Here is a 26,608-nt window from a genome sequence, read left to right as displayed (position 1 = left end):
CAAACAACAGCAAAAGAATGTTCTGGCAAAATGCAAATAGAGAAAATTTGTAGCATGTCTTAAGCATATCCTAGTGAAAAATACATATGGAAAAGAACAGAAATAGAATATGATCTAAAACAATATGAATATCATCATAGCCACACATTTGAATAGTGGTTTATCTATTTCAAGTTTTTGCTTTATGAAAATGACCTAGAACATTCGATTCACACATAATTTACAAGCTTACAATATATTTGTTACGAAATTGTCAATTAAAAAATACAGAAAAACGTTAAAAAAATCAACACACAGATATACGTGATTCACTAACAATGTGTTGGCAACGAAACAAAGAATGTTTTATGAATACACATACGACGTCACTAGAGTTAGAGAATTTATATAACGCATTACTCTAAACCCAAGTTATAATCGTAAATAACCACAAATAAGTAAATATGCTAAATACAAATTACTTCCAAAATTGTGGTGATGTGGAGTCTTCTAATGGAATTAGTAAGCCAAGTGAGTCAAGCCAAAAGGAGGATTCCAAAAGATTTTTAAAATGTCATGTGGAAGGTGACATGACACCAAAAATGGGCAAGGAACCAACGGCAAAGCTATAATGTAAATGTAATGGCTTGAGAATATTCTAAGGCAAAATAACATAATTATCCACATCTCACATTAAAACAGAATAGAGATGACCTCATTAGAATCTCAAAAGTAAATTTGTAAATGAAATGATTCGCTTTCCATATTTTCTGTGGTCACACACAAATCAAAGCCTAACAGTAAAAAGCAGTTAGCCATTAAAGGACAAATCTTCTGTTTATAAGTATTTGTGTCTCTACCTTGAACCATGATTGTGGGATCTCAAGTAGCTTCCAATGAAATGAAATAGCATTTCAACAATGTAATTAATGGATAAATACTTAGCACAGTGTCAGCAGAACATGAATCCCCTTTCCACTTGGAAAGTGAACCAAAACACTAACTTTAGTGGCTACTTAAGCAGACAAAAACATTATCAGCCAGGTGGTGGAACATCATTGAAATTTTACTGGTATCACTACTATAAAAAAGAAAACTCACTGGCTTTAGTTCTCCACATTTGATTGGACAGACCAGATTCGTTTGGAGAAAAAAAGCAACCAAAGACTGTTTTATAGATTTAGAGGCACTGCTCCAAGTTCTACAAATGTGAGACTTCCACATGTTTCTAATAGTACAAATTCTCAATAATAAGCAAAGGTGGCAGTTTTCAAGCGGGCTTTCTGAAAGTTACATTTTGAACCAAACTTTTTAAGTTAATTTCACGAGAGAAAGAGAGAGTTCATGAAGTTTCAACTCTGAGGATCATATAATGATAGAGATTCCATCAGGAATGTGAAAAAGTTACAGTTCTGTTTTAGACTGGTTTACTAACGGAATATATGGTTGAGAATAAACAAGATCACAAACGCTATAAAATTGTTCAATCTCAACCACACACCAGAAATTATTTGGAAAGGGCAAAGAAAACCTTGATAATGTTGGGAAACTCTATGTATATGTATATATTTATATAACAGATATCGTTGATATACAATCATGCCTCAGCTATCTATAACCCATCAAGGGAAAACAAAAAAACAAAATAATAACCACTAGATCTTACCTCTATGGAGAGATGTGAAGGGCGGCATAAAAAGCAGAAAATGATTCGTACTCAAAACCCTGACAATTACAGGAAGGACAGAAAGACACTTTCAAGTTAACCTCTTTGCCATTTCTTGGAGGAGTACTCGCTTTTGTGAAGCATTAATTACATTATTAGATTCAGCACTCTCCAGAACATCAGTGATAATTGCAGCTGCGTGACCAAGAGGCTCCTCAACTGCCCTTTTCAACATGAAGGCCTATAAAGCAAAATTTAAATCAGCATGAAATTCACATATATCTATTGGGAAACAGATCAAACACATTTTATGTCATACCACAGAAAACGGGGAGATCTTAAAAGAAATCTAATCATGCCAGAGAAATGTCTTGTTTCCTACACTACAAGAAGCGAGAAAATCTCTAAGCCAGGTAAATAGTACCTCTAATCTTTTCTTTATAAACTAGTTAAGGAGATATTTTTATTGAATGGTGAAAATAATTATGAAATTGAAGAGAGTATTTCAAAGCAACGTACAAGTATTAGATCTGAACAAATGAAAGTAGAAACATGCTCACAGCAGAAACACCAAGTAGATCCAAGAAACTTGTATTTTCACCAAAGCCAATCCTTCGAAATCAAAAGATCGAGAGTGACGGAGTTGAACACATTTCATATTCTCAGGAGAAGCATCGTGATAGATGCTCCTCAGTTTCTACCCAAATTCTCCCTCATCTTCTCTAACCCATTCCCTTCTTTTTTAATTTCAAGGAAATAAATACATAAGTTAAATATGTGTTAGTCCTTAACACCGGATATGTTTTTAAAAAATATATATCTTCCCAATCAATTCAATATAGAATCTTATGTTTTAAGATTTTTCTATTATAACCAACGAAATTGGTGAATGTTAAAATTGACATATGATAAGGCTTAAGTTTAATCGTACTCGGTAACTTGGCATAAATTTAGAGAATAAACTAGGCTGCCAGGTGAAAAACTTCCATAATTCCTCCACTAAGTTGGCAAAATATTCAATTTTTCTCGAGTAACCTAATTTCTCCTTAAAACTCCTATCAGACCACAAAGTAACCTTCGTTGTTGAAAATGTAACAATTAAAAATTATTAGAGCATAAAATACCAAATTCGTACTTATTAACCTTGAAAAGGCACCCAACCATTAGAGACCAAAACATATAGAGCCTAAATGCCTTTATTTGTTTGTTTGTTTATAATTTATATTATGGCCTCCGCATCAAGGCTCAAAGCATGACAGGGGTTATTTGCACCAATAATAGAGAAAGATCATGCATGATTTATTATTATTGTTGTTATTGTTGTTATTACTTATTTATTTTCTTTTGCAATCCCAGAGAGAGAAATACTAAGCATGATGCTTTGCAAGTAACGAACTCCACATTCCACAAGGTCATGGGCTACGTAAAGATCTTCTTCAATGAAGAGAAACTAGAGGAGAGAACAAGAGCAACTACCTGTCCATGGTGGGATATGACTAGTGTACACGGTAAGTCCTGAAACCAAGGCTCTCCATCAATTTGAACAGGCAATGCAGCACATAATTGTATCCTAATCGACTTCCCCTGTGCAAGTCGTCTAGCTCGAGAAAGCCCCACCTGTTTCAAAAAGAAAGCAGCAGCCATCAAACATCTAAGCAACGAGGCTGCAACACAACTCTAAGAATGAACCTTGTACTTTACCCAAGATTCCAAGCACTTCATGTCTTAGGACTCCTAGTATAGGCCAGGACTCAGAATATCACTTTAATGGCTAAGTTGGAGGTCCCTAACATTTGAATTGGGATTGATACATGACCTAACACTAAAAAGGCTTTCATGATTTCACCGTCCATTTCCCCAGGTATTAATATCCTTAGTTTTAATAAACCTTGTAGAGAGTTTGGAAAGCGCAGACATGCCACAGTTTAGTGAGGAGTACGTGCTCCACAAGGAGGCACTCTAACTAACGAGTACTACCGCATGCCTTAGTGCAAATGTGCATGCCTTATTGCGCTTGAACCCCTCTAATATTTCATTTAGAGAATCTCTTAAATATTATTGGGGATCTCTTTCTCCAACACACGCACACTTAATCGAGACCCACTAAAGTGAAAGCTAACCCATTTTTATGAGTGCCTAGCAACAAAAAATTAGAGAAGGCGTCATTAGACATGAAGGCTAACATAGCTCCATCAAATTTGACTTGATTGCATGTGAAGACAAGAACATTTATTTGAATTATTATATACCTGTAGCTTCCCGAGGTGCCAGGTCCCAGATATGCTAACAACCTCGAGTAGTTTATCATGCATGGACTGTGAATCAAAATTATCAAAAGTCTCGTCCTCATTATGCCAAAGATCCACGCCACCCATGTAGCTTCCAATGTTCGCAACAAGCACGCCTTCTGCATCCTGTAAAAATATTCACATTAAAGTCCCAAATAACCGACTTCAAGTAAATGAAAATTCAGGACAAGATAATCAGAAATAAATAACACAAATATTACGCACCAATCCTTGATTAATTTAAAATCTCCAAGAATTCACAACTAAAAACTAAAATGTATCATTATGCTATTGAACACTAGCCTAAAACTTCTAAGTGATAAAATAAAAAATAGAGCGACAATTTAGTAATGTTTCAGAACCAAAGACTTGAAAGTTAAGTTCTTACCTCAGGAACCTCTACTTCAACACCATCCACTTCCACACGAACTTGCCACGGAATATCTGCAAATGTCCTATCCATTATGCTCTTGGCTCCTTCTCTTGCATAAAGAACTTTATTCATAAACTGCAGTTATGTTAATAGTGTCAGCTATACTCAAATAGCCTAAGATCAGAGACAGCATACAAGCAACAACTAGCTAGAACTTCTGAAAATATAGACATATTCTTTAATAATGTATATGGAACTAATACGTTAATTTTTTTTTTAAGAAAGGAGAAATCAAGTTAAGAAATGATAAAAACTTATACATTGAATAAAATGAACACTTCTATTGATGAATTTTTTAGACATTAGTGCACCTGCAATTAGGAAGCAAAATGTATGAACTATATCAATATGCATTCAACTTAGTACTAGAGGCAAGTATTGCATTAAGATTTTTACCATGCAGTAGTAAATCCTCTCAGGTTCCATAATATGACCACCCTTCATTATAACCTTTTTTTGTTTTTGGCAACAAAGAGTTTAGGCATTCGACATTAAAAATAAATAAATGCTCATAAAATTATCCACGCTTTGGGAATAAAAGAAGACACGACCCTGATAAAAAATTTAATGTCTAATGGCGCAAGATGGCTATAATATAACTACACTGATTTTGAATAATAAACATGCAATTTGAAAAGTTGTAATAGCGCTCATGCATGGTTGCAATTACGGTCAGCACGACTTTATGTGATGGATTATTTTCAAGGAAGTTGAAGTTATCTTTTAAGTCTACAACATTTATCACCTGGTTATAAAATTTTTCTGGATTTTCCTCCCGTAAATTATGTATGTCAAGGGCAACCTTAGCATCACACCCAATTCCTGCATTTTGAGGGGCAAATTGGTAATAATGCAGTAAAATATAGACAAAACGAAAGAAATTAGAGAAAAAGACGATGCAACGAGGGTTCAATAGAAGATCCCAGATTATGAGATCCCATATATGTTTCAAAAGTGCCCTGAAGTCTTGTCATACTTAATATCCAATACCTTAAATACACCAAATACACACACAGACACACATATATATCAATAAAACTTACCTAGATAATTATTCATAAATTGTGAAGACTTGAGTTGCTTTCCGTGTTGATCGACTATCGCCACCTTCCAACGGTCAAGAACAGTCACTGCAGCATTTTCTACATGATGCAAGACTGTACAAAGCCCTCCCTGTCTCTCCACTGAGCCCAAACCACCACCCCAGTTTAATACTCTAGCCAGATCATTTCCTGTTCCAGCAGGAAGAATAGCAACTGGAGGAGGTGAAACAAAATTTTGCTTGTCTATACAGTTTAATACCCAACCAACAGTTCCGTCGCCCCCACAGACAAGAATCTTGAAGTGCGGCACTTTTCTGAATAAATAAAGACCAGATTCAGGGCCTTGTGTAGAACTCAACTCAAATACCTGAAATATCAGCACAGACTCGACGATGATTACCCCATAAACATCATTAACACTTGCCGTGAAAATATTTCAAAGAAAATTAGGTTTAACCCTACTCGTATAAAGCATTTTTTCTATTTCATAACAAACATTTACAACACCAAGTTTAAAGATAAATAAATCAGTTACTTTTAGTGGGTTTCATTGACCTCAATATTGTATTTTCGATAGAACAGAACCAAACATATATGCTCCAAGTTCGCACCGAATTCCATAAAGAAAGGGAAGTTGTGCAAAAGCTATACAAAAAACATTGCTGTCTGGCTCGTTTATCACGGGTATCAAACAGAGAGTACAGAGCAGGTTGAACAAATTATTCTAGGCTGTAACATACAACAGTCTACTTCTAAAGTTAAAGCCTGTTTTGAATAGAGTGGAGAAAAACACATACCTGCACAGGATTCAAAAGCATGTTTAACCGTTGTTTTAAAGAATCTCCACGGCGGGCCCCACTTTTCTTGTTGATAAATACTAGCAGGGGACGTGAATCTGAAGGCATTTCAATCAACTCATATCTCAGGTTCATTCCTAATATATGAGTTTCATCCTTATGATTGAGTGAAGAATTTTTTTTGAAGCTTGGATTTGAAATACTTTTATCATCTATATCAACATTTTGATGCCGACCATCTGAAGTTCTGTTACCATTACAGTTTCTTTCAGTTCCATGATAACCATTAACTGTGCGATGAGAATCAGCAGTGCTTTCTGTAGACATGTCACGAAGACTGCCACTTGAACCTGTAGGAACAGATGGTTTACGACTATGTTTACTCTTCTTACTCTGATTCCTTATACTTGCACGCACTGAGGATGCAATCTCATTTGCTCCATGGGTGATGGTGCTCAAAAATCCACTGGAGGACGTCCTATTTGACTCTTTGACGTAAAGTGGTGACAGAATCAACCTTCTAAATGAACCTAAGTCACAAATATCACCAGTTTCATTACACATACTACTATGGCAATCAACATGCACTAGACGTTGGCACCATAAGCAACACCATATTGGAGAACCACCAAGAAAAGATCCACTACATGGTTCTTCACAGTAACTGCAGAAAGAGGTTTCATCAGGTTGATCAGTAATCTCAGTCCAACGAACAGCCCATTGGTGGATCACATGCTCAAAGCCGATCATAGATACACACTTGCAATCCTTTTGAGCATTAGAAGAACAGCTTAGGTGAGCTGCCACACCACAAATGTTGCAACGGTGAATAAAACTATTTGAAGCGACCATAGGACCGAGAGTTTGTGAAGGGGACACAGACTTTAAGCACACACAACAACTCAAATTCTTTCCACGAGATACAGATTCTAGAATCCAGTCGTGTGCAGCTACAGGAACTCTCTGTGTTTTTTTGGGGTTTCTCTTCGACCTGGCTATAGCTTTCATCCAACTCAAATTAATATTTCTCCGCCATTGGAAGGCCGTAAAGGCTATGGTCAAAATTCCAATTATGGCAGCACTAAAGCAAGAAATAACAAAAAGGCGATCAGTTGGATTCTTGCTGTTCCAACTAGGGAACAACAATCCCATTTCCGAATCCTCATCCATCTGTATAATCACAGATATGAAAAGAGAACCATCTAATGCTGAAATAAGAAATCTGGCTCAAGACAGTTGACGGCCAGTTGCTGCCCAAACTCCAACGTAAAATCAGAACCAAATTTTAATAATCGAGTCCAACTTAATGATGACATTACCAATTTATAGGTGGTAACTCACTTCTTCACGTCTCAACATCACGAATTTAAACCCCCACCACACTTCCAAGGGGTCAAATACAATATTGAAAGGCAATCCAAATAATTCCTGAAAATGTGAAACAGTAAACATTAAAAATAAAACTTCAAAGTTTGAACGCTATCATTAAAAAAGACAATGAAAAACAAACATCTTCAAAGCTATCCTCTAACGTTGAAATTCCAATGTATTCTTAAGAATATCACGAATGCCGGAGTCATATTAAATTCTAGAAGATATATTTAATAAGATTTACAACGATTAATTCAATAAAGATATATATATATATATAATAAGAAAAAGAAGACCTCGATAGAGATTGTAACAACATCTGAACACAGAAAATTTCTAATTCAGAAATTAATAGACCAGCAATCTCAATAAGGCGTTTAGCAGCAAAAAAGTATAGCAAAAAACGACCAGCAGCACAAAATATTCAAGTTCATACCACACTAAACATGTTCCTTCTAATCTTCCTCTCAAAACTAACAAATGTACAGAGAAAATTCATTTTAAAAAATACAAGCATAACCACGAAGAACGGTGAAAATGGGACACAACAGAACTTAATGGATGAATTAAACTTACTGAAAAAGAAAACAATGAGTGAAGAACAGGATCAAATGCTCCGATCACAGAAAACCCTAACTCGATCTTCGAATAGTATAATCGCCCGGTATTCCTTGAATCGAAGGAATCATGTCAAGACTCAAATCCGAAGCTTTCGATGTCGGGAGAAAGGTACGGATTTGAGAATTTTCAGATGGAAGTCACGTTCCCTCTCTCTCTCTCTCTCTCTCTCTTTTTCCTCTTTTTTTCATCAATTTTCCAAATCAAATAAATTTTAGAATCTTTTTTATTTCGTTTCCAGATTTATAAAATTAAGATTCTATCAGAGAATCTTCTATTCGGCACTGGCTCCCACAGATACTTTAGACGTGGCATTTTTGGATTCGGACAACTGGACCTCTGATTGTGACACGTGGGACTCACCTCCCTCGTGTGAATTCCGCGGTGACTCAGCGTTCTAGGATTAATTCCACGATGTGCCGTTTGAAAGAGGTTTCATCTTTTTAATACGTCTTTTATTTTAATTAATGAAAAATATAAATATATCTGATTCATATAATCATATTCAAATTATTATTAAAAAACATTAATTATCTTTTAAATAATTGTGTGGATAGCACAATAAATAAATCTACTTATTATTTTCGAAAGCCAAAGACTGAATATTCATTAGACTAAACAAAATTATTTGATTTATAATTTAAAAAAATGATCTAATCAAATCAATTTATTATGAATATTATAATAACAAATAGATGTACATTGTTTAGTATTCCAAAAGTCATATGTGTCACCTTCATGTTGTCTATGTGATTTGTAATTATTCATGTTTGGTGTCCATTAAGTTCATATCTTACTTGTCACTTTATTTAAGTGGTATTTGGTGAATCTTAGAATGAACACTCATTTAAGAAATCCACTACAAATTTCACTAAATTTTCCAATTTTATAATTTTAATTATTTCATTTTTTTATTTAAATTATATTTATTATTATTATTATTATTATTATTATTATTATTATTATTATTATTATTATTATTATATTTTCTCCATATCTGCGTTCCCATTATATTATAGTTTTTCATTTTCGTCGCATTACTTTTATTGAAAGATATAATTTTTAGCATAAAAATATAATTTTAAATGTTATTTGCAAAAAGATAAAGTCGATCTAAGTTTTGAGAGAGATAGAATATGTATATATAGCTTAATTATATTAGATAGATATTCTCAATTTCCTTTTTTTAAAAATGGGAAAAAAAAAAAAAAAAAAAAAACAATCAAATTTCATATGGAATTTAACTTTAAATTATAAAGTTCATACCTATGTTATGATTTTAAAAGTCAAAATTCAGTCCTATAATTTGATAAAACTTCATTAATAGTTTCTATGATTGGATAAAATCTTTATAGACCTCATAATATTTTATTAGAAACTAAATTTTAACTTTCTTCAAACCATAGAAGCCAAACTTGTAATTTGATTATTATATAGTTATATATATATCATTTTAAAAAAATCTTTTAATATACATACATACATACATACATATACATACATACATACATACATATATATATACATACATACATACATACATATATACATACATATATATATATATATATATATAGAAGTCATGTGTTAAGAAATGTACTGGAGAAGGGACTATTTGCTTTAATTCTTTATTGGTTAACTGTCACCCCATCTCTTAAATGAAAGTTCGGTTTCTTACCAAAAAAATCAATTTCCACCCATCTTTGTTTGCACTAATTGTCCTGCACTATTGGTTTGTATAAATCACTATTTGAACTTTCGATCTACATGTTGAATTCAAAAGAAAAAGGAAAAGAAAAGTCATAATATTAGACAAATAGAGAGAAAATGCAACCAAGAAAAATATATTCCTATTTATTTATCCATTCATTTTCTTGTTGACATGAATTGTACTACAATACAATTAGAAAAAAAATAAAATAACATATAATATTTATATTTCATCACCTAGTTAGTTCAAAACAAAGTTTACACCGTCACCTTTTTCTTTCTTAAAATTAATATAAATAATAGGTCGACCTAAAAATATTAAAGATTCCGCGTTTAAAAACGTGGAAATAAAATGTTATGGAGGAAAAAAGCATTTCACTTTCATTCTTTATTAATTAGTATCCACCCATTTTTGTCGGCATTAATTCTTTTTTTTTTTTTCCTTCTTTTTTATTTTCTTTTAGTTTTTGTATAAAGGCGTTGCCATTAATTAAGGTTAAAGAATATATTTGACTTTCATGGGGACAGTCTACAATTTCCTTTTAATAAGATCTCAGTTTGTACTTTGTAGTAAAAAAAATTATATTTTTCTTTTTCGCATTAATTTGGATCCTATGAACTTGGATTAGTTATTCAAAAAAGGATTATTTGAATTAAAAAATAAAGGAGAAAAGGTTAGACTGATTTCTCGGTCATTTAAAATCGGAATAAGAACACATCTCCATAGCCTAATCTTCCAAATTCGTTAAATAAGTATAATGTACTTTTAAATACAAAACTCGTCACACGTTTTGTTTTGAATATAGAACTACAAATATCGAGAGTCAAAATTCAAACCTTAAATATATATCTTTAATCTCGTAACTGTTTAATTTTTTAAATCTGACTTGTTTTCACACTGAATCTTTAATTTTTTAAATCTGACTTGTTTTCACACTGAATCTTTAAAAAATAATAAGAAGTTTTTTAAAGGGATATTTGCCTGACACCTTTTTTAATATAAAAAATATTTAAAAATATTTTCTTTTAGAAAAAAAATTCCAAAAATACAAAACATTTTTGAAACCTTTTACTATAATACAAATAATTTTAAAAATTTTCACTTTTCACGAATAGAAAAAATGTCGAACTATTTACAAAAATAACTAAAAAAAAATACTAATAGTTACTATTATCTTGTATGAATGACATCTATTAGCATTTATTAATGATAAGCTTATATCAATTCTGTCATTGATAGATAAATACTTCTATTGGCCTCTGAAGATTAAAATTTTTTATTTTATACAAATAATTTTTCTTATTTTTCTATTTTTGAAAATTTTCCTTTTTTAAAACAATTTATTTGGTTTTCAAAACTTGCCTTTATTTTTTAGCCCTTACAAAATTAACTCGAAAGCCGTTTATAAACTTAATTTTAACATTAATTTTACAAAATTAATATTACCTTCAAGTTTAACAACTTTTCATTGTGATCTCAACCATCCTCCACCTGGATTTTAGGTGATTTGCTGGTATAATATGTTGAATTCATACAAGATAATAAGAACCTCAACATGATTAAATCTTCTCTCCCCCTCATCTTGGCTAATATTAAATGCTATAAAACCGGGGCAACTATATTTATCTAAAACAGAATATCGTTGGACAAAGGGAATATTAAGTCACAGCAACAAAACCCCAAGACAACTAAATGGTTCTTATTATCAAGTCAACCCAAATCTTTCTTGCTCCTTTAAATATTCGGTCATCATGATTACTCATCCAAGAAAATTTAAAAAAACGAATCTAAAAAAAGTAATATAACTTGATCACTTCAAGCAAAATAAATCATAAGAATAATCAAACAAAATAATCATTAAACGTGCTTTTTTACCATAGAACTAGAATTATGAAATCTCAAAGATTTGGTTTTCAAAGTAATTACTCTAACGAATTGATTCTTTATGTAAAATTTCAAATGCTATTTCGGTATCTCAATTCACTAACTCATCGAGATTACTGGATGAATGACAATCAAATAACAGTTACAGATTCTAATTATTCCAAACATAGACGAGGGAGAATATATTTACTGGAAGAAAAAAAGTCTTCTAGATTTTAGAGGAATTGGTTTTCTTGGTGCCAACTAACCTTCTAGGAACTGACTATCATTTTGCTAAAATTCTATTTATTACAAAAAAAATAAAGAAAAAAAAAAGACGACAAATTGCAAAAAACCTCCCTTAAAACTAAAGTATGATGGTAGTAGCCATTACTCTCTCAAACTCTCAATTGTAAAATTAAGCCCTCAAACTTACACAAATGTTAAAATTGGACCCTCAATAATTGTAGGAATTGTAAAAATTGTATACCTTTGAATGCAATTTTTATTTTGGGAGTCTAATTTCTATCACTATTGTAAGTTTGAGGGTCCACTTTAACATTGGTATAAGTTTGAGGTGTAATTACAACTACCTCCATACTTTAGATTGATTTTTACTTTAGATTGATTTTTACAATTTGCCAAAAAAAAAGAAAAAAGAAAAAGAGGGGAAAAAAGCCAAAGAGATAAATCCTTTGAACCATAATAAAGCACAGATGGGCAATGGTACCTTGAAACCTCCGGTGGAATTGACCAAAATAACCACAATGCCCCTGAGTAGACAGACTGGGATAGTTGAACCAAATTGGAGAACGGATCATGACATTGACAACAAATATGATGATTGGGGTATATAACTAAAAGTAAACACTTGATAAAAAAAAAAATTTTATTACTTCAGCTAAAATACTGATAAAGATTTACAATTTTTACATGTAACGGCCAAATAATCTGTAAATTGAAATATCAGCACACTAACTTCGAGCCCAACTCTGTGCCTCCACATCTAACACTCATTTTCTTTTTTCCTAAATAAGAAAGGCTAAAGCTTAAATCGTGAATAAGAAACCCAAACAAGTACAATTAATACCTGGGTTTAGGGATGCATGGAGACTTCTGGAAAACAACCGCACTTCTTCTGCCCTCCCGTTTGCAGGAAAAGAAAAAAGGAAAAGAGAAGAAAGACAGAGCATTGCAATTTCTTTTGTACATTAAGTGTGAAGGGACCTATTTATATTACTCAAAATGACATTGATGACCTAAGTTGCACATATCTAACATCCTCAATTGATTTCAAGGAGATAACTTAGAAATCATTTCTCTCTGACATTCCCATTTGTATGGTTCTATTTGTGAAGCATATTGACTTAAGTTGAAAGAAAATCGACCAGAGAAGCATTAGGGATGTAGAGATAATTGGCCGACGCGAACAAAATCAATCAATTAATAATTAAAGTGAAAGACATTGTACCCTGTCAGGAAGATTTCTAGGAATGGGAAGTGCAGTAACATATCTCTGGGGGCAAGATTTCTGAGAACTTGCGGTTAAATCAGAGGATGATGAGGCCTCACCTCCATCAACTTGTCCTCGGCTATGGAACTTGGCAAACCGATTGATGACGGAGAACTTTTCAAGATCCTGGCATTCCACTCTCAAATCTAAGATTGAAGCTCTCTTCTCCACTCTGGCATGGCAAAAACAACTGATTACTAATTTTAAGTAAATCACATAAAATTGACAACCAAATAAGGTCAGTAAACAAGGTAATAGCAGCATCAGCAGACACCAAAAAGGTGAAAAAAGTGCGATTGAAAAGCTAAAACAATACAAGAAGCTACCTCAATAAATCATCTTCCAACTTCTGTCCCCGTTTTGTGAACTCCTCCACAACTTCTATAATTTTATGATCACCAGTTTTTCCCGATACCTTAGGTCTCTCAGGAAGGCTAAAAGAAACATACAAATAAGCCATTGTATTAGTATAAACAAATAATGGAAACAATGTGACCTGTCGTCCTTGCATGGACATTCAAAACTTTAAAATCGTAGAGGAAAATTCTTACGGATCTCTGCTTTCTGGATGCAAGGTATTATCAGTTCCTGTGGAAGAAACTATATTACAAGCATCCCCTAATGCTAGTCTCGCAACAAGGTAAGCCACACTCTCATAATGTAAGCTGGCATCTGAAGAGAGAGTTGTAAAAGGAGGAGCACGAAGGAGTTGTTGAACTAGCTGTGTGGTCAAATTAAGCCTCCTCTTCAGTTTTATCATCAGTCCATCGTCGATCATTTCAACTTCATCTTCTTTCTGTCAAAGGGTTGAACGCAATAAGAGCCATTTTTTTAATAGAATAACTGACTAAATCAGAGATCTGGAATAACAAATATCAGCTACTCAAGAAGAGCATAGTTTAGCAATTAGCATACCTTCTCAGTCAGCCGGTTTGTTGCCTGAGCCCAGTCAACATCCGCCATGCTGCAGACAGAAATCAGCAGTTGACGTACATAAGAACAGCATTAAAAAACAGTAAATAAATAAATCAAGCAATATTCTAAATCCATGAAATCCACCTTCCACGAGATAACTTGTTGCACAGGATGAAGAATGTATATGTATATCTTAAATCACCAAATGACCCGAACACTTTTGGACCAATCAATGATTTAAGATAGTATATCAATTTTTACTTGTGGACTTGAAATATGATGAAGAGTCAAATAAATGAAAATAATATTAATTGGAGAGGAAATAACATGGTAGGGATTTGAACACATGACATCCTGAACTAACCTGCTCTAATACCATCTTAAATCACCGATTGACCCAAAAACTTAAGCTAATAGGTGAAGATAAATTTAATTATATCATCTAACAGTATATAACAAGAACCAAATTTTGTAAGACAAGAATGGATCGACTTTTTTCACCAGAACGTTATTGTAAATTATCGAAGCAATCCAATCCTTCACCCTTATTTTCAAAGCATTCCCATCCTTTACCCTAATCAATCAGAGACACTAATAAAACATTGGGTAATGGTGCAATAAATCCTTTTTTGTATTTTGAGCAGTCAGTTTGCAGTTACAAATCTCTAGTCCAACCTTATCTAGCAGTTCCTTTCCTTTAAATTAAAAAAATTTGGTTTCATTACTAGGGAAATAGAACAACCTTATATCCTGCAGCCTTCTAAAACTTTGTGTCATTTCTTCATTCCATGGTAACAGTTCAGGTGCAGAGCTTTTGCGCTTTTTTGGTCTGGCAGCAACCAAACTTTGATTAATGAAATTAAGTGGCAAAGGTTGACCTGCAGATAAATTTCTGTGTTCTATCGAAATAAGAGTTGAACTTTCCCTTGCATTAATGTGCTCACTACCATCAGCAGAAGCATTTGCTTGCTTCGCAGAATTTTGAGCATTGAAACCATCCGGAGGCTTCTCAACAACCAAAGGTTGAACTAAAGGCGGCTTCATGGTTGCATTTTTAGATCCAGGAAATACTGTTAAAGTTTGTCCATTTTTAAATGTTCCATATTGATCAAACCAAGATGGTGCCATCTGAGGACTGATTTGAGAGTGCTCGCTTCTTACAGAAGATGCAATGTCACTACTAGATGATACATAGGCATCACCCTTCTTTGATGAAAAAATTGCCGCTGCTGCATCTACACGTGAATTGGAAGCATGGTTAAGTAATGACTCTCTGATGGCATTACTGTGTCCATGTGATAAAAGTTGGCCCCCATCCATAGCAACTTGCTGAGAATCCAAACCAGAATCTGGACCTTTAAATCTCTTCCCACTCCTGTTAGTTGGGTCATTATCTGCATTTTTCATGGCCTGCATTTGATGCATTAAGGAGTAATGCTGCTGTGAACTAATGTTTGGACGCAGAGAATGGCCAGAAGGGTCAATATTTACTCGAGTACCCATAGAATTCGATGGAGATGCACCTAATGAGTGATGCCCAGAAGATTCCTGTCCACCTGTTGCAGTTGTGGCTTGCAGGGAAGTTTCACTCTTCCCACCTGAAACTTGCTTCGAAGGGCTTTCTTGCATTTGCTTTTCTCCCCCAATAATATTTTGCATATTGATGGAATTTTCACCATGGACCACAGCCTCTAGTTCCAATTTCTCTCGGCTGTCCATCTCTTTTTGTCCTGAAAAACTCTTGTCCGAATTGTCCATATGCATACGAGATTTGAACAAATCTGAGGCAGCTTTTGATGGATCCGCATGTAGTGAATGTTTCTGGGTTGTAACATTTGCCCACTCATTAGGCGATAGTTTTGAGAAAGCGGCACGTTGAGACATAGACACAGAACCCAATTCCTGGGCAAGCTGGGGGGAATATTGTGCATTAGATATATCCCCACTGCTATGCTGAGATGCATCAGCAGAAGAAACCAGGTTCATTTGGAGATCACTTCTGGAAATATCTGTCGATAACATATGACTATTTTCAACTCGCTCAGAAGAGCTATCAAAATTTCTTGAATGAATACCAATTCTATCTGAAAATACATTAGCAGAGTGATTCGCAACAAAGTGCTGATTTTGAAGATGACTTCTAGGATAAGGAAAGGCAGATTGAGAAGTTGCAGCCAAGTTTCCTTGAGCATTGATATGAGGGCTTTTATTGCCACTATGTCCAGAAGGTCCAGTTAAATTATTTCTCAAATCCCTCTGTTTAGAGGCTACAGGAGGCAACATATGGCCACATTCTCCCGTTTCAGAGGTGGAATTGGTTGAATTCATAACCATGGGTGAGGAAAATTGAGAAGATAAAGCAGCATCTTGCATGGACAATCGTTGAGGGGGGCCCAGTTGCAAACCAAAAACTTGAGAATCGGAGGACTGATTTCGTGGTGTTTGACCAACTGATCCATCAGAAGTTTCTGCTTCACCCATTTCTGAAGAATGATTTCGGTAAGAGGGACTATGTGTTGCATTAGTATGCTCTCTTGGTTGATCCACTTTGTGAAGAAGCTCAAGCATATTTTGGCTGGCAAATCAATAAAAAATAAGGACGTTACTTAAATCAACATTCGAATAGAAATACATAATCCAGAAACATATAAATGCCCACACATTAATGTGATAATTCAGAAATCATACAAAAGGTGGTAAAATGAACTCACCAATTTCTAAGCTCATACACAAAATTAAGAGAAACCTCCTTTGAACAGAAAATTTGGTAAATTATGGCTACCCTTTGATACAATCTAATAGATGGTCGGGATACATTTTTAAATTAACAGTTGATGAAACACTGTTCAAATTAGGAAAATTATTTTAAATAACGAAACTGCTGAAAATATTTACAAATAATAGCAAAATATCGCAGCACAATCTATCTGTGATAGACCACGATAGACTACTATTTGTGTCTATCATGACATAGATAGTAGTTTATCGCAATCTATCACAGATAGACAGCGAAAATTGCTATATTTGTAAATATTTTGGTTCGTTTCCTATACTTGAAAACAACCCTTCAAACTATGCTTATGTCTCCCTCTGTGGTTTTTTTCAATTAAAAAACTTTGTTTATTGATGTATGAAAATTACAAAAAGGGGCAAAGCCCAAGCCAAAGGAGTTACACAAGTCCAATTAGTCAAAAGGGAAGAAAGATGTGCATTTACACCAACTCATAGCATGAAAGATAATGAATTCAAAATAGCAATCAAATTGTGGTTTGTTTAAATAAGAAACCAAACTCTCCTTAACCAATCACGAGTATATATTGTATCGAACAAAACCACAACAGAAAAAGAAAAGGCAAGGCAAGGCAAGATATCCACCTCGTAACCAAGCCAAGAAGATAACTCAAAGAAAACCCTTCAATTAGCATAAGTCAATGATAGATAATAGTTATAAGGTCACAACCCCATTTTAGTCCCTCAACTTTTTATTACATTTTTTCCCCTAAACTACCAGATTTTCTATTTAGTCCTAAACTTGGCATAAAAACCAGTCTAGTCCTTGTTCATTTTTATAATTTTTTTAACAGAAATCAAAACCTAGGCTGATCAAATGTACATCGTGAATAATATTTGAAGTCATATGTAATAGGTCAAGTGCTAGGTTCCTGAATGGCTTCAAAACTTTGTTAAATGATTGATATAAAAAAAATTAAAAAAGATAATTGCAAGATTGGAAGTCATATGTATTAGTATTACTGAAATAAATACTTGATGAAGGATTAAAGAAAATGGCAGTAGCATCAAGCATAAATTGCATAAATGGTAGTAATATCTATGTCTACTTTTCTTTATAAAGAGTGTAGTTAGTCTTAGTTCTTGGATTTATGTTTCATTGGGTTTATTTTTGCCCTTGTAAATTCTTTTATTTCTGTCTGACTACACGGTTTCTTATCCCATATATATATATATATATATATATATATATATATATATAAATCAGCAGTTGCATAAATGGTATTAACATCAAGCATAAATTGCATAAAGGATAATAAACCATTGTTCAAGTGTCAAACTACCTTGATGGGAAGGCCACATGTCGCGGATCATGACCAGCAAGTTTATCCGAAGAAGAAAAACGAGATCCAAATGGTGGAAGCATTCTTTTAGAAGGTAAATCTCCAAAGGCTCTCATTTCACTCTGAAAACAAGCTTAAGCCTCCATTAATCACGGAAATTTTGAATGTATACTCAAAATTAGAAATATACAAAAGAACAAGATTAAAAGAATGGGCATTACAACAAACTGAAATCACAATCACCTTTTCAACTTCAATTGAATTGCCCTCTGTTCCAGATTTGGGTTGCCTAAGATTACTCAGCTCACCGCCTTTAAATCCATGAGAGTTCTGCTGCACATGAGCCTGTGGCTGTGTTACATGGCTTGTTCCAAAAGAAGGTTCCACATCCATATCTAAATTCCCCATTGGATGATACTGGAATCTTCGAGGAGTTACAGATGGCTTCCGGCTGCTATTACCTCCTACTTTTTGTTTGCTTCCAGAAGTGTGTGTATCACTAGCATTTGAATTTTCAATCTCATGCATTTCAGTTGCGCCCTTTTCTAGGCAACTGCTCCCAGGTGATTCCAATTGAGAGCCCTTATCGATATGATGCTGTTTTGCCCCAAAACCACTTTCTTTTAAGTCCATTGAAGAATTAGCATCTTTCCAAAAGGAAAGGTTACGATTTATTGGATTCTGTTGCCTGCTTCCTACGTCATCTCTTAAACTGCTAGCATTGGCTGCTGCAGCATTATTTATTAAATTAGAACCTTCATTGTACACCTGCGAGTTCTCAACACCATGATTTGCATGCTGCAATTCATGAGTTGGGTTAGAAATTGAATCATGGTTTTGCTTGAAAGTAGCAGAAGGACCCATCTCTTCACGTATAGATCGCTTATGATCTCCACCCTGAGAAGATTGTGACATGTTATGATTCTCATGATTTTTCATATTGTTACTTCCATGGGAGAACATCGGTTCAATATAGCTCCAACCATTAGGCTTGCTTGGTTGGCTATTATAAGAGGACACACTCTGTTGACGGAGCCAAGAACCTGACAAATTATCTGCATTGATTTCCACACCTGATGTATTACCTTCGTTTTCAGATAAATTTCGACCTTCAGCAAGTGACTTCTGTTGCAGATTACGGTCTATCCACTTTCTTTCACCTTCCAATGATGGAGGAGTTGAACTTTGGGCACTACTGTTCTGAAAGCCTTCAGTTTGTTGAAAGAATGATTTATGGCCTGGTTGCTGAAATGCAGGTACATTGGCTGAGTTAATATAATTATTGGGCTTATTATTCGCCTCGGAAGAGACAGAAGAATGTCTAGAATTCAATGTCTGCAAGTTGTTATCGACCCAAACCGGTTGAAGTTTTGCACTGTCATTAGTATCTGAATGTTGCTGATTCCCATTTGGAGGCCCACTATTATTAAAGTTTGCACCACCCCACCCTTCTTGAACTCCCATATCCCCGCTTGAAGTTTCTGCTACAGCTGACTGCATCAAAGCACTCCAACTTCCACTCTGTAAAAAGGAATATCCAGAATTAAAATCACTACCATCTGCCATGTTGAAACCACCAGTTGTAATATTATCACTCCGGCCAAAAGCATCCCACAAGTTGTCATCCGAACCATACAAAATCTTCTCCTCAGTGGGATCTAACGTAGCCACATTCTGCGATGGAGCAACCTGTGCCATTGTCTTCTCCTGGGACACTTCTGATCGCCCATCAAACTCTTGTCTGCCACTGAACTCCTGCATAGACACATTTCTGTGTTGGAGATTCACATGCTGCAAGTTTTCAGAATTTAATCCACCATTTAAACCTTGACTAGCAGACATGCCAAACATACTTTTCCCCTGGAAATCCTGTCTTACAATCATTCCATCTTGCATGCTAACCTGATCTGGGTATGAAGTATAATGGCTCCCTGAAAGGGTGTTGTTAATAACAGATAACTGCTGCATAGCAGGTTTATCTGTTGGAATGAGAGAATTTGAACCTAGAAAACTACTCGCAGTAGAAATAGGAACCCCATACAAAGATTGATCAACTTGTTCAGGAATTAAACCCATCATGCGCAGTGCTTGTTGCTGCTCAGAAGGAAATACAAATCCACTAGAGGGACCCTGAATTGGTGTAGACAAACTATGCTGCAATGAGTTTGTATTGCTCCCCATATGCTCAGGCTGCCAAGGAGAGCTAGACAACTCGTTAACAGGAATGCCATCAATCAGCGTTGCTGAATGGTTTCCTGCTGCCAGCTTCGAACTGGATGAAATCTGATTCATTGAACCATGTTGTCTTGCTTCCTGCTGCTGATATTGGTGTTGCCTCTGAAGTTCTTGTATCTGTGACAATATTGCTTGTTGTTGCAGAAGCTGCATGTCAGGATTCCCAGGCTGCTGCTTAGGCAAAATCTGTGTCACACTGGGATTCCTGCTACTCAATTGCTGTTGACCCCCAAAAAAATCAAAATTTACAGGAGAATCAGTAGTTTCCAACCTAGCTACATTTTTCTTGCTTAGTTCAGGATTATTCACTTGTTGTGCTTCATGAATAGATAGGCCTCTCGATGTTACATGCCTATCAGATACTGCATCTGCACCTAAAAAGTTTGCTTCAATTTGCCTTGCATGGAAAAGTTGTTGGCCTGCTGCATAACCATTCAGAGTTTGATGTTGATTTTGAGACTCACTTCTTCCAATCTCGGGACTTATATATGATTGAGAGAAGTTCAAACCATGAAGTGAATGAGAAGGCTGACCAAGTCCTCCAGAATCTGCTAGGGAAAAAATATAAACAAAATACAGTAGATGCTACCGGGAAAAAAAAAACAGAGAGAGAGAGAGGAATAACGATGATCCATTCATCACACACGTGCGCAAAGTACAAAAGAAAGAATTAATTCATTGAGAAACCATAAAGTAATACCTGGTTGATGTGCATTATAATTCTTCAAATTTGAAATAAAAGGAGAATTAATCTCTCGCTGGTTTCTAACCCATAGATTATTATTCAGACCAGCCCAGCTTCCATCAGCAGCCTGGGACTGATGCTGGCCCTGGTACAAATTCTCTTGGCCAAAGAAATTGTGGACCCTGTCTCCAACTTCGTTTCCAGGCATAGATGGTCAACCCCACTGTTCTGCTCGTAATGACTTTTGGTGTGAATATAGGTACCTAGAAGAAAAATAAAAGCTATAAATTGTTTAAAATCCATGCCTTCTACCATGAATACACATGTAAATTTCTTGAGTATGATTGTTGACAGAAACCTACCCTCTTTTGGTCATTTAAGATTTCTCAGAATTGCCATAAGATGAAACCGTTCCAATTTATCCTGCATATAGCCACTCCATTAAATCATAATAAATCGAAAATAGATTTTAAGGACAGAGAAACTAGCAAGGAGTTACAACACAAATATAGATAATTACTCATCATTGCCTACTCAAGGAAGATGGGAATGCAATTCGTAATGATTACACCTTCCCAAACCACCCACCCACCCCCACATTAGAAAGAGAAATCACGTCTTTAATTATGTATTTCTTCCAACACAACAATTATTCTTATCAAAACAATGTAAATAAATATGAGGGAGCAGTTAAAGTCTAAAAACTGCTAAATCAGAAAAATAGTCATGTAGTGTCCATTTCAGTTATCACTTGAAACCATCTTTTTAATTGAAGGAACATCTTACATTAAGAATAATGAAGACAAACGAAATGACCATAAAAACAAAGGCCAAACCAACATAAGGGCCATTAAAAAAAAATAGAAACTATACAAATAGTCCAAAAAGGACCCATTCGTAATCATCAAAAGAGGTTCGATGTCATTTGATTTAGGTAGCTTCATAAACCTTCTACATGTAACATTACAAACAGTAAATTGTGCAATTTTCTCAGTCTAGCTACAGCAAGTGTTGCCCATATTAGTATATCATTTACAATCAGAATGTGGACTTTAAAAATTAACGGACAGAAAACCAACCAAAGGCAACAAAAAAACCCCCATACTTCTTTTCCTTTGTCCCGTTCCTAACCTGGAGTTTTATAGATATCCTCTTTGGTCCTCGTAAGACTTCATAAATCATACCTAAGGAAGAGAGGCTCTAAAGCTCCAAAGAATAAGAACCTATGATTTTCCTTCGTGATTCCACGTAAAGGCCATTTTTTAACCATTTAAACTGACCTGAATGTTGAGTTTAAATTTCTTTTATCTTTCCAGTTTCTGATCTCTATCTTTTTCAGGTTGCTATTCCCAGACTAACATGGATTTAGATTTAACTTTTATCCATAGGTTCTGAACCACCATAGTCTTTGTTGAGTTTAAATTTCTTTTACCTTTCCAGTTTCTGATCTCTATCCTTTTCAGGTTGCTGTTCCTAGACTAACATGGATTTAGATTTAACTTTTATTCATAGGTTCTGAACCACCATAGTCTTTCCTAGTGTTTAGAAATTTTAAATATCTTTATTTATCTGTTTAATGAGGTAGAGAGAGCATCCTTTTTTCTTCTTAGCTACTGGAGTATAGAGTTTCCAGAAAATGATATTTTGTTGTTCGGCATCAACAATAGTTTATGAGGTGTAAATTGGCTATTTTTCTAGTTTAACACAAAAACAAGAACAAAGGGTATTACAATACGTCGTGATAAAAACACCAAACCCAACCTGAAGGTAGCCAGTACAAAAGGGAAAGAAAATGGAAAGAAACCTAGCCATCCAATCAACAACTGAACAGATCGGAGGTATAACTTCTAAAATCGTTATAATTGCACTCCATAAAGTGCATGGTTAGTGAATGTAGCCTTATAGACCAAGCAATGAACCACGTGAGATGAAAGTTACAACACTAAGCAGAATGGGATCCTTGTGAAAATTGACCTGCTACTTCAAGTCCTTTTCATAACGGTAAAAACAAAGAAACAAAGACCATAAAATCAACAATGTCCAGGGAACATAAGAATATGAGAAGCCATTTTCATGAATACTAGTATTTCCACGAGCCATAACATAAAAATGATTGGGTATATTCTCAATAGATGTTCGGTAGACTCCATGTACCACATAAGCAGGACACCTATCTCTCTAAAAGAACCATTGAACGAACGTGACCACCCATTTTCGCAGTATTTATGGACCGCAGAGCAAATATTACGACATTGCATTGTAAAAAACCTTCTTCCCCAGATCCCAGAAAAGCTTACCAAACACGTGATAAGCAAAAAAAATACGAAAATGGGGATGGGGATTGAGAGACCCCATGTTGCAGTAACACGGGCAACAGCACTAGACTCGTCTGAAAACTCCATTATCGACAAAGGGAAGTAAAAGACACACCATAAACAAAACCAATCCCATCCTGCCCCCTCCATTTTTATGACAACCAAACATGGACATAAGCCACAAATTTTCTCCAGATTAACCCAAGGAGAAGGTGCAAAAAAACAGTACGAGCTGTAACAAGCTGCCCGACCACAAGACGCCGCCACTAAATCATCTATTTACTATTTCTCAAAACAAATGACCCGCAGAAAAGGGGGAAAATTAGGGTTTTAAAATATAAAAGAAGGAGGCAACGAACTCACACTGATTTGATGAGCTTGCGTATAAAACTTGAAGGCGATCCTCTGATAATGCTGGATTTTGGAGTGTTAGGGTTTGAATCAGAGAGAGAGAGAGATACGACTATATGAGCCTCCCCGAGCTCAGAGAGAGAGAGAGAGAGAGAGATAAAGTGATCGAAAGAGTGCGAAAATTTCAACGAACTGGGGCACAGAACCGAGGCTCGGACCGAAGCTGAGGTTCGGGATGAATATGGGTGATTTGGGTCCGAATGTATGTGAGCCCCGATTACTATCCCTATCGCCATTGCCATTGCCCAATGAGGTACTGAGAATTCATGTTTTTCTTCCTCCCAATAATGAGTTTATGCACGTGACTTTAATGTGTACTGATATCATCGTTGGGCTTGGGCTTGGGTTTGGGCTTGGGCTTGGGCTTGGGCTGGTCCTATAAAACCAGGCCCGAGCCCAATTCAATCGACCAGAGCCCAGATCTTAGGATTCTGTCATAAGGCTTGCACCGATCGACCCATTAGATTTCTGGGGGGTAAAAAGGGTAAATTAAAATAGTCATTTGGAAAATAATCAAACTTGCCCCTTTTTTTATGCTTATGCCCAATTTTCAAATTTTAAATTTATTTAGTTTATAAGTAAATTTGAAAGTTAAAACCAAAAATAGATTTTTGAAAACAAAAAATAAAATGGTTTAAAAAATAATTAAGCCCGAAAACATCTCTTGCATCTCTAAATTTCTTATTTTATTATCTACTTTTATATCTATGTTTTTTTAAATAAAGTCAAAATTTGAAAACTAAAAAAATGGTTTTAAACTTGTTTTTGTTTTTAAAATTTAACTAAGAACTATACTCTTGTACTTAATAAATATGCAAACCATCGTAGGAAAATAAGAGAAAATAGACTTAATTACAAAAATACGAAAAACGAAAAACGAAACTCTTATCAAACATGCATTGTTTTTTGTTTTTGAAAATCGTGAAACCAAAAATAGTTATCAGCCTACCAAACATGTATTGTTTTTATTTTTAGAAAACTAAAAACCATGGTGATTGAACATTACTTCAAAACGTCGATGATTGTTTGTGATTGCCCGCTCTTCAATCGACTTATCCAATATCCATGCTCCATATTTTGAACTTAACTTGTACTCGTACATCGACATTACGATATTTAGGAGTAAGTCTCAAATAGTTATTTGTTTTTTTAATAAATAGAAATCAATTTTGATGATATGAAATTTCATTTAAAATTATAATATTAAACATGAAATTAATTTTGAATGATTAAATACATATTTAGAAGTGGTGTATGTATAGAATCACTAAAATATAGCACACATGTACGTCATAGTCCAACTAATTAGTCTATCGTACATTTGTATTAAATGTCAAATATTTAAATATGTTAACTTAAATATAACTCGGTGACTAAAATATATGTTAAGAGGTTTGTTTATGTTGTATGACTGGCTAGTTTTATTGCAGACAAAATTTGAGCGACATGTTTTTGTAATACGTTACTTATCGTGTTGATTCTGGTTTGAGATTGGTTTCTTATGTGTTAGTGTGTGAATGCATATTTGTTGGCATGTCTTTCTATCATATATGACATGTCTTGCACCATGCTAAGACATTTTTCAAGACATTGTAACGTGAAAGGTAACAAATTCTACATGATATTTTTTTTTTCATCTATTAACGAAATTTTATAGATCTCGAGGCATGTTGTTTTTATTGTAGTACGAGAATTAAATTGATACAACTATCCATGAAAACAATCCAATACCCCACTTCAAACTTCGTTTACATGATAAATACATCTAGAAGTTATGATTGACCTATAAAATAAATGCAGCTGTCTGTTAAACACAATCAAAATGATCATCATGTGGTTATTGCTACTTATATTTTATTAGGGGAAAATGTACTAAACAATGAGAAATAAGTTTTAAATAGTGATTTATTTTAACACAATGCAACACAAGAGAAAAGTGTTCGGAAAGTATTTGTTAGTCTTTGAATTTTGAATGATAAGTATGTTTGGCTAGTTTTCAAGACATATTCCTAGTAGTTGATTATTTTTTTTTTCCCTAATAGATGTATTTGGTTCTAGTTTCTAAAATATATATTATTTCTTTTAGTCCGTGATTTTTTTAAGAATAGTTTAAAAAAAGATACCGGAACTAATTTTGCTACTATATTTAATAACTGTGACACTTTGGATTTGAATAATAAGTTTAGATAGAGTAAATTTTTTTAAATTTTTTTTCTAATTTAAAAACAATAAAAATACATTTATGTAAGAAATTTTTAAACCTATTTTTAAAAATTCATGGACAAAACAAGGAAATTTTGATAATTTAGGAGCAATTTGATTTGAGGCTTTATAAATGCTATCATACTTTTATGAATAAAAATTATATTTTTATTTAATTTATAAAATTAAACATGTCAATCATATACCATCGTAATAGATCAATTAATAAAAAATAAGTATCATTGAGTATATTGGTATAATTAAGAATCAATAACAGTTTTAGTGGTAAATATTTGAAAACTGAGTACTTTATAATTAAGATTAATATTTTTATAATTAATTAACTTCAACATTAGAAATATAAATTTAAATTAAATAATATAAGAAAATATATTTTAATAAATAATATATTATAAAAAAAGTGAAAAATTATATAAAGATATGATATGTTAATAAACAATACTAAAATTTGTTTATAAATATGTTAGGT

At 34.1% G+C, this 26,608-nt stretch overlaps 2 protein-coding genes across 2 annotated transcripts; both read right to left on the bottom strand.

The window, feature by feature from the left end:
* Positions 1 to 1,518: 1,518 nt before the first annotated feature.
* On the bottom strand, positions 1,519 to 8,415 carry DGK1 (diacylglycerol kinase1). The gene is made up of 8 exons (XM_039037868.2): positions 8,154 to 8,415; positions 6,207 to 7,634; positions 5,410 to 5,776; positions 5,112 to 5,188; positions 4,322 to 4,441; positions 3,895 to 4,059; positions 3,122 to 3,262; positions 1,519 to 1,886 (listed from the first exon to the last, which is right to left on the bottom strand). Exons 2-8 carry the CDS (start codon positions 7,374 to 7,376, stop codon positions 1,737 to 1,739), a joined length of 2,190 nt encoding a protein of 729 aa, XP_038893796.1. The 5' UTR covers positions 7,377 to 7,634; positions 8,154 to 8,415; the 3' UTR covers positions 1,519 to 1,736.
* Positions 8,416 to 12,640: 4,225 nt separating this feature from the next.
* Positions 12,641 to 24,063, bottom strand: LOC120083170 (uncharacterized). Its single transcript, XM_090316539.1, has 10 exons — positions 23,869 to 24,063; positions 21,553 to 21,613; positions 21,206 to 21,453; positions 18,514 to 21,053; positions 18,271 to 18,392; positions 14,940 to 16,772; positions 14,198 to 14,246; positions 13,834 to 14,078; positions 13,609 to 13,716; positions 12,641 to 13,454 (listed from the first exon to the last, which is right to left on the bottom strand). Exons 3-10 carry the CDS (start codon positions 21,396 to 21,398, stop codon positions 13,220 to 13,222), a joined length of 5,325 nt encoding a protein of 1,774 aa, XP_090172665.1. The 5' UTR covers positions 21,399 to 21,453; positions 21,553 to 21,613; positions 23,869 to 24,063; the 3' UTR covers positions 12,641 to 13,219.
* Between the last annotated feature and the right edge of the window lie 2,545 nt (positions 24,064 to 26,608).

This window comes from Benincasa hispida, chromosome 8 (genome assembly GCF_027475165.1).
Source record: "Benincasa hispida cultivar pf3 chromosome 8, pf3_genome.v1.1, whole genome shotgun sequence".
NCBI classification, from domain to species: domain Eukaryota; kingdom Viridiplantae; phylum Streptophyta; class Magnoliopsida; order Cucurbitales; family Cucurbitaceae; genus Benincasa; species Benincasa hispida.
Note: the sequence above shows the minus strand (reverse complement) of the source record. Positions and strands in the feature narration are given on the sequence as shown.

Excerpts from the sequence above, each read along its gene's own strand:
- DGK1 (XM_039037868.2), bottom strand. The coding sequence starts at position 7,376 with ATGGATGAGGATTCGGAAATGGGATTGTTGTTCCCTAGTTGGAACAGC. Across the intron at positions 4,442-5,111 it reads CAGAAAAATTTTATAACCAG|TTTATGAATAAAGTTCTTTA; the intron begins GTGATAAATGTT and ends ACATAACTGCAG. Across the intron at positions 3,263-3,894 it reads GGCACCTCGGGAAGCTACAG|GTGGGGCTTTCTCGAGCTAG; the intron begins GTATATAATAAT and ends TTTTTGAAACAG.
- LOC120083170 (XM_090316539.1), bottom strand. The coding sequence starts at position 21,398 with ATGCCTGGAAACGAAGTTGGAGACAGGGTCCACAATTTCTTTGGCCAA. Across the intron at positions 18,393-18,513 it reads ATTCAATTGAAGTTGAAAAG|AGTGAAATGAGAGCCTTTGG; the intron begins GTGATTGTGATT and ends GCTTGTTTTCAG. Across the intron at positions 14,247-14,939 it reads AGAAGGCTGCAGGATATAAG|CATGGCGGATGTTGACTGGG; the intron begins GTTGTTCTATTT and ends TTCTGTCTGCAG.